Source organism: Mytilus californianus, unplaced genomic scaffold (assembly GCF_021869535.1).
Source record: "Mytilus californianus isolate M0D057914Y unplaced genomic scaffold, xbMytCali1.0.p SCAF_8, whole genome shotgun sequence".
NCBI classification, from domain to species: Eukaryota; Metazoa; Mollusca; class Bivalvia; order Mytilida; family Mytilidae; genus Mytilus; species Mytilus californianus.
The window spans coordinates 94,927,339-94,936,636 of record NW_026262734.1 but is presented as its reverse complement, the minus strand read 5'-3'; the positions used below and the strand labels follow the sequence as shown (position 1 = coordinate 94,936,636).

The 9,298-nt window shown below is 30.7% G+C and overlaps 1 protein-coding gene across 1 annotated transcript in view; it reads right to left on the bottom strand.

The window, feature by feature from the left end:
• Window positions 1-1,986: 1,986 nt before the first annotated feature.
• Window positions 1,987-9,298, bottom strand: part of LOC127713052 (clustered mitochondria protein homolog) — a 44,721-nt gene continuing 37,409 nt past the window's right edge. Inside the window, exons 34-35 of the mRNA XM_052219650.1 lie at window positions 6,747-6,955; window positions 1,987-6,295 (exon numbers count right to left, since the gene is read on the bottom strand). Of these exons, the coding sequence (XP_052075610.1) occupies window positions 6,106-6,295; window positions 6,747-6,955 (399 nt within the window). The 3' untranslated portion in view covers window positions 1,987-6,105. The remainder of the gene's footprint in view (window positions 6,296-6,746; window positions 6,956-9,298) is intronic.

Below are 9,298 nucleotides of genomic sequence, written 5' to 3'. Positions count from 1 at the left end.
CAGACAGACATACACACCTAACAATCATTCCATTCATCAAATATAGTGGCCCTATTTTCTTCTAAAAATGCCTGTACTAGGTCAGGAATATGGTAGTTGTTTTTCACTTGCTCTGTTGATTGATAGTGTTTGAATTTGTCAGTTTTTATGGACTTCCCCTTTTTGAATTTGTCTTGTGGAGTTCGGTATTTTTGTTATACTTTTTTGCTTATAGTATCTGAAAAATAGACCAAACCGGTAAAATTGAACATTGTCCAAAGAACCATGAAAAAAAGGTCAAGGTCAGATGAAACCTGTCGGACAGACATAATACACCTTACAATCATTCTTTAACCAAATACAGCCGACATATTGCTAATAGTATCTGAAATACAGACCAAACCACACAAATTTGAACATTGACCAATGATGATGATGATAATGGATGGCTGCTTAACGTCCAGCAGCAAATTGATATGCATATTGGGACAAGAACATGTTAATGTAATATGATTATTACTAGTAACCCTGCTTTGTACTAGACCACCGAGGCGGTCATTTAACATTGACCAATGAACCACGAATACAAGGTCGAGGCTGACAGATGAAACCAGACAGTCTGACATGTACCCCTTACAATCATTCCACACACTAAATATAGTTGACCTATCGCTTATAGTATCTGAGATACAGACTTGACAATGAAAAATTAACTTTATGATGCAAGAAAATGAAGTTGAGGTCAGGTGAACCCTGACTGACATGCAGACCTTGCAAGGATCCCATATATCAAATATAGTTTTTCTATTACTCACAATAAATGAGTAAGTACTAGTATTTCACATGACAAACAAAAAAATTTCAGGCAGTTGCTGAAACATGAATATGAGGTCAAGGACAATGGTCATCTGACAAACAGAATTTTTGTAACATAAGGCATCTGCATACAAGGTAGAAATAGTTAACCCTGCCGCTGGATTGTAATCCCCATCTCCCATTCTCGCACCTGTGAGACAAAAAAATAGGATAGGTAGCATTGCCTAAGAGACAACTATCAACCAGACACCAATGAACGAGGGTGTAAGCATCCATAGGGTACTGTTAGGACTCTAGACTTGCTACAATTCCCTTTCTTTTATTTCTTTCTTACTAATTTATGTTTACTGTATGACAAAAAGTGAAACAAGTCTTTGGGTTTCTTGATAGTACTGTATACTATAAACTAAACCTCTCTGTCAACAATATTTGCATACTGAATACTAGTCTATTTGCATCTCTTATAAACTGTAAATTCAGAAATTATTGTTGTTCGCATTTATTATTGCTATTGTTGAAAAATGAACAAAAATTTATTATTGCAATTTTTGGAATAGCTACATACAGATACATGTATCAGATATGAGAATGCCAGTTCTTATTATTGTGATACTCCAGAAGTATTATTCCCATTAAAAAAACCTCACAATGATTTCTGAAATTACAGTATATAATGAAATACTACCTTTTCCTTTCTAAATATATTGATGTTTAGGATCATTTCTTCTACTTGCTACTAAACAGTTCTAAAATGATAAATCAGTGTCGTCACATTCACATACTGTGGGTTCATTATCATTGGTTGGATACCAATTTTTTTTGTATATTTTGTGGTTAAAGGGGATCCACAAATTTAAATTTCAACGAAGTACAAATTTTCTATAAGCTTGTATGCAAAATAATAATCCCAGTGTAATGCATGTTCACATACATCACTCATCAACTTCTTGTTTACCCAGTTCTTTCATAATCTTACACATAACATCCATGTATGACATTTTCGTCATATTTTCTCATTTTTGGCATCAAACTTCATGTGAGCATGTCATACAGTGTGATGCATTTTCATCAGCTCTCAGTCAAACTTGTTTTGTCTAACTATTGACAGATTGTACATTTTAAATCAAAAAAATCAACATGTTTAATAGGTCTACCCACATGTTCACTATAAACAACAAAAACAAAATCTCATACTTTTTTCATCTTTATTATTAAAAATCATATCCACTGAAGGATTTAATTAGTGTCACAACAAATATGACAGAAATACAACAGAATCAGTCGACATTGTTGAGAAGCTTTGACTGGTTGCTTGTCCTTTATCTAATTGGCTCTAACACATATAAGGATCAGGGACATACCAGGATGTTGCTAAGGAGATAACCAGCTTATTGGGGAAGCTAGGACCTGGAAACCATTTATGTTGATTCTTTGTTATTTGTCAGATACCAAATTTCATAGATACTGCAGAACCATGAATTTAATGTTTCATCGAATTACAAATTATCTATTGGAATATATGCAGACTTTGGCAAAACCACGAAATCAAATATTCAGGAATAAGTTTTCCTCAATCCACAAAAATTGATACCAACGAAAATAAATGAAAGCAATAATGTTTGATCTGTGGAATACTTAAAACTAGCCTTTTCTCAAATTTACTGGTGTTTCATAAAAAATGAAAGGTTCATCCTAGTTATAAGTTCTAGTACATAAACATTAAGTCTCTTTCTTGTGAAGTGAGCTGCTAACAGTATCTTTACCTTGTCAAGGCCTATTCCAATAAAATAAATGTAGGAAGGTTGGAAGGGAAGTTTTGGACATAGGTTTTGGGTATTTATGGTTTTAAATCTGTATGCAAAATACCTTTATAATAGAAAAGGGGGTGGATGGGTTGAAAATCCATCCTACCTTTCCATATCCATTTCAAGGAATAGCCTTAATGATTGTTAGTATACATTTATTGACGATTTAAGAAAATGAATGCATATGATTACAAACAACACATACATGAATTATCTAAGTTTAAATGCAATATGACACACTTGTTTAAATACAACCAGACTCTCAGCCAATGTTTTTTTAAAAGGTTTTTGTTGTTTTTTGCTTTATTTTTTTAATTAATGTATTCATATATATATATATATATTTTTTTTTTTAATTGTTTTTTTTTTTTTTTTTTGCAATTGCATTATTTATATCATTTTTAAATAAAGATATTTATATGCAATTGCATCATTCATCTTATTTAATTTTTTTTTCTTGTTTTTTTCTTACTTTTTGGGGGATTCTACTATATGATTCTATAACATGGAAATAATATCCATTTAAGCAATAGATACACCGATTACATATAGAGTTATCTTCCCAACCAACCTCGACTGATTTTATTTGTATTTCCGTCCTCATTAACTATAATATCAAACAAACAAACAAAATTGTCAACTAATGTTGTTCTATCACACACAAATAACAAAACAATATGTACATATATACTATTATAGTGTATTTCTTGTTCTGTCTAAAATATGGATAATTGGCACAAAATGATAAAATAATTGGCAAAAACTATTTCACTTGCATTCATAATACTAAAATAATCACACACAGAAACATAAATATTTCATCTTAAAGCAAAGACCAGTTTTCAGTATTTTTTTTTTAAATACCTGTTTTTTATTCAAACTGTTACCAATGTTATGAAAAAAAGTTATTGGTTTGAGATATGTCTCTCCTGCATTTTACGCCAGAAACAGAAGGCCTTAGTTTTGTAGTCGACACAAAAACTGCTTCAGTAAAAAAAAAACAATTCAGGTAAATTCACCTTAGTTTATTGTCAACACTGTATTTTTTAATTGCTCTTACAACTTTTATCAAATTTGCAAAATAACGGTAAACTGGGTAAAAGTTAAAACAGTCTTTGCTGTAAAATAACTAGACTTTCTTTCTCAATAGTATTGCTATCAATAATGTTTTTCTTATAAATAAATAATATATGTTATGAAGATATTCTATGGTTATTTCTTACCCTTTATTATGATCTATAATGATACACCTTTTATTCATTAATATATTTTCTCATTAAATACTGAAGCTCAAGATAATATTTATATTAAATCTTCAACTAGAGATCAAAGAAAGATATCAGCAACAACAAAACAAAACAAAAAAAGTTCATTGTGGCCTTTAAAGCAGAATATATCTCATTTGCTGGTTGTTTCACAATTTGTTGCCCCCCAACAATGAATCCCTGACAACAGTAATGAATTTAACAAATCAGAAAATCTTTGAAACAGAATTTAATACAAAATGCATGATTTTCTTAAATGAAAAAATATTTCAATCACAAAACACCTCTTTCAAATAATACAATCATCTCCCCTGAAAACTGAGTGGACTCCCCTTAATGATAATATATACATGCACATAAAGAAACATTAGGAGCACCAAACTAGGAATTCTGGAATAGAGGAATCTACACTACAGATCTACTAAATAAAAAATAAATGGAATGAAGCAACACTATAGCACTAATATCGCTTGGAATGTGTCATAAAGACATAATTAAATATCATGTCATCTATGAATTTGATTGGATGATTGGGTAAAATACACAACTAAAAATAATATTGACATGCACCATATTTGACGACATATATTTTCACTGATCTATAAGTTTGTCTTGTCAGACAAGTTAAGTAGCAAAGTTATTACATATATAACTATCAATTTTTTTTTTTTTTTCTTTCTTCAAGACACTTTTTATTCTGCATTTTTGTCCTCAATGTCATATTTTCCGTACTAAAACTTACTCTTCATAAAATGAAAAAATAAAAATTCAGTATAAAAGATTTCAAGCTTCATGCTTGAGTACATAATTTCATTGAAACAAAGTGTGATTTGAAATTAACCAATGGTTCAATAATGTGTGCCATTAATCACATGATGATTTGAACTGTGCACAATACATTGATCGGTTGTTGGTTGCTTTATGTCCAGTGGCAAGTATTTCATGCATGACACATTATTTCAGACTATCTTAAAAAAAATCTATAAGCCTCAATCATGCAACTATGCCTTGAAATAAAACTAAATAATGGTATATACATGCTTCGAAAATTATTTACATATTTACATATTTTTGAATACTTCATACAATATTTTATTTCAGATGATAAACTTCATTATGATATTAATGTTTTGTGATAAAAAAAAAATGTAATACATGAGTAACATGTATAATTTTACGAAAATTCATTACTATTCCTTTTTTATCTTCAGAAAACTGTACAATACCAATATTTTCTATCTGGTTTATCTCACGATGTATAACGGGTAACTTGTTCCAAGAAAAATCTTTATATAAAATATATGGATGTTTTTACTCTGAAATTGTAGAAGTCTCAAAAATGAAGTTTAATCCTTATTATCTCCATTAAGGGCTGTTCCGTAAAAACATACATGTGACCCAGAAGGCTTTAAAACATCATCTATGGGTGAGTGTTTTTGTACAGTGAAAAAGTAAGAGGAGTTATAAAATTGCCTCCAAACGTTGTTTCCCTATTTTCAAAGTGTTTTTGCTGGGAACCATGTACCTTTCTTTTTTTTTTTTTAAGTTTTAATGCAACAGCCACGAAGGTTTAAATTCCTTTTAATTCAAAAATGTTATCAACAGATGTGTATAATGTTTGAAGTTTCATTGCAATCCTGTGGAGTATACACTTTATGTAAAATAATCCAAGAAATTTCTGTGTACATAAAAAAAAATTGTATAGTATAGAAATGCAAAGGGACGAAATTTTTCAAATATACTTATTATCATGATCAAATACTTCATATAACATATATTAATCAAAATCACAATTCATTAATTAAACTGGTCATCATACACATATATAGACATACACTCTTCTAAAAATCACAGCTATATGTATTAAATTTGACAACTCTCATAGATAAATGAAATAAACTTAACAAACCACACTTCTATACATAATATACAGTCATTTCTACTTCTTAAGTGCTACTGTATACATAATTATTATTTTATACAGATCACTAAGGTCTTTGAATAGTGGCAGTAAAAATGTTAAAATATCTTTTTTTTTCAATATAAAACAACAGATCAGCTTATAACCTAACAGCGAAACTGATCAGCCACAATTCTATGAACTGGTACAACATATTGTCTTTACACTTCACTGAACACGAATACCTGACCAAGTTTGCACATCAATGTTCTCTGCTTTGCATCTTTTTGATTAAATGCTTGCATATATGGTCACACCACCATCATTTGACCTTTGATCTTCAATCTAAGGGCAGAGACATTTCGCTAGTGTTTGTTTCTAAACTGCCATTGGTTAATGTTCCATTTGGTAACTCCTCCTTGACTTCCTTGATTGACAGTTTGTCCTCTGGTTCTTTTAGTTCTAGTTCACTGTCCTTCTCTACTGATTTAAGAGCCATTTGTTTCTTGAATCTTTCAATATCTTCAGGGCTGAAAAAAACCAACCATTCCTTATTTTACCATACACCGAATTCTTTTTACTTTTTACAAGAGGTTTTAGAATTTTAGATTACCATACACAACATACTTTTTCAAGTTTCCATGTGATTTCATTCTTTCAAACTGAGAATTTTGAAAATTTTTGCCCATTGCAACAGTTAGTACGTACAGCAGATGCAGCATAGTAATATTACTCTTACATGCAGGGCCTATGATTCATTAACCCGATCAAAGTTAAAGAATATAAACTATAATAAAAAACGCTTATAATATGAAAAATTCTATCACAATGACATTTTATAATTTAATTTGTTTTGAAAAATCATGCAAAATGCCCTTTTTTATGTTTTTTTCCCAGCATTTCCACAGCTACATGCTCTAGACATTTTTGCCTTTGCGTCATCGGTAGAAATGCTAAACAGATAATAAGGGAGATAAATACCTGATTTGTACAAATACGATTCCATTAACAACATTTAATGTTTCTAACACACTGCCAATGGAAGGTGTTTGTATCTGTAATGGAGGGAATGTAATTGATTTTTCTCCTTTATAGATCTCGTTCATTTTCTTCTGAAAGACGACAGCCTGCTGTGTGAGGTGCTTCAAACATTCTGAACTCTCTTTTGTTCTGTCATGTTCTTCTCCAAGCTATAAATACACAAAAATCAATCATATTCCTGTATTAACTGTGAAAATAACAGTTGTCCTTGTACCCACTTTGCTGGGTACTCAAATCTCCAGTGCAAAAAAAATAAAATGCTTCGCTGGGCGCAGCTTGATACGACCGCAGAGGTCGAACCCTGAACAGTTGGGGCAAGTATGGACACAACATTCAAGCTTGATACAGCTCTGAATTTGGATTGTGATTAAATATTTGACACAGCATAGGTTTCTGACACAGAAAGAATGTGGTCTAAGAACTTCAATTTTTTTAATTTACCTATTATGGTCCAATGTCCAAAATCAAAATACATGGTTAGATTCAGCATATCAAAGAACCCCATATATTCAATTTTTGTTGAAATCAAACAAAGTTTAATTTTGGACCCCAACTTGGACAAACTTGAAAACTGGTCCCATAATCAAAAATCTAAACACATGTTTAGATTCAGCATATCAAAGTACCCCAAGAATTCAATTTTTGTTAAAATCAAACTAAGTTTAATTTTGGACCCTTTGGACCTTAATGTAGACCAATTTAAAAAACGGGACCCAAAATTAAAAATCTAAAAACACGGTTAGATTTGGAATATCAAAGAACCCCAATAATTCAATTTTTGATGAAATCAAACAAAGTTTAATTTTGGACCCTTTTGACCTCAATATGACCCAATTTGATAGCAGGCCCACAAAATAAAAAATCTAAATACATGGTAAGATTCAGCATATCAAAGAACCCCATATATTCAATTTTTGTTGAAATAAAACAAAGTTTAATTTTGGACCCCAATTTGGACCAACTTGAAAACTGGGCCAAAAATCTAAAATCTAAATACATGTTTAGATTCAGCATATCAAAGTACCCCAAGAATTCAATTTTTGTTAAAATCAAACTAAGTTTAATTTTGGACCCTTTGGACCTTAATGTAGACCAATTTAAAAAACGGGACCCAAATTAAAAATCTAAAAACACGGTTAGATTTGGCATATCAAAGAAACCCAATAATTCAATTTTTGATGAAATCAAACAAAGTTTAATTTTGGAGCCTTTTGACCTCAATATGAACCAATTTGATAGCAGGCCCACAAAATAAAAAATCTAAATACATGGTAAGATTCAGCATATCAAAGAACCCCATATATTCAATTTTTGTTGAAATAAAACAAAGTTTAATTTTGGACCCCAATTTGGACCAACTTGAAAACTGGGCCAAAAATCTAAAATCTAAATACATGTTTAGATTCAGCATATCAAAGAACCCCATATATTCAATTTTTGTTGAAATCAAACAAAGTTTAATTTTGGACCCCAACTTGGACAAACTTGAAAACTGGTCCCATAATCAAAAATCTAAACACATGTTTAGATTCAGCATATCAAAGTACCCCAAGAATTCAATTTTTGTTAAAATCAAACTAAGTTTAATTTTGGACCCTTTGGACCTTAATGTAGACCAATTTAAAAACGGGACCCAAAATTAAAAATCTAAATACACGGTTAGATTTGGCATATCAAAGAACCCCAATAATTCAATTTTTGATGAAATCAAACAAAGTTTAATTTTGGACCCTTTTGACCTCAATATGAACCAATTTGATAGCGGGTCCACAAATAAAAAATCTAAATACATGGTTAGATTCAGCATATCAAAGAACCCCAAGAATTCAATTTTTGATGAAATCAAACAAAGTTTAATTTTGGACCCTTTTGACCTCAATGTGGACAAAGTTGATAACGGGGCCCAAAAATCAAAAATCTAAATACATGGTTAGATTCAGCATATCAAAGAACCCCATATATTCAATTTTTGTTGAAATCAAACAAAGTTTAATTTTGGACCCCGATTTGGACCAACTTGAAAACTGGGCCCATAATCAAAAATTTAAATACATGTTTAGATTCAGCATATCAAAGAACCCTAAAAATTCAATTTTTGTTAAAATCAAACTAAGTTTAATTTTGGACCCTTTTGACCTTAATGTAGACCAATTTGAAAACGGAACCAAAAATTAAGAATCTAAATACACGGTTAGATTCGGCATATCAAAGAACCCCAATAATTCAATTTTTGATGAAATCAAAGAAAGTTAAATTTTGGACCCTTTGGACCTCAATGTGGACCAATTTAAAAACGGGGCCCAAAATCCAAAAACTTAATACACGGTTAGATTCAGCATATTAAAGAACCCCAAGAATTCAAGAATAAAACCCCATTGAAATTGATCAAGAAATAAGCAATTTATACGAAGTATCTTCTTTTGCACAATACTGTGCAATTGAATATTTCTTGCTATTGTGCAATACTGTACAATTGACAATTTCTTGCTATT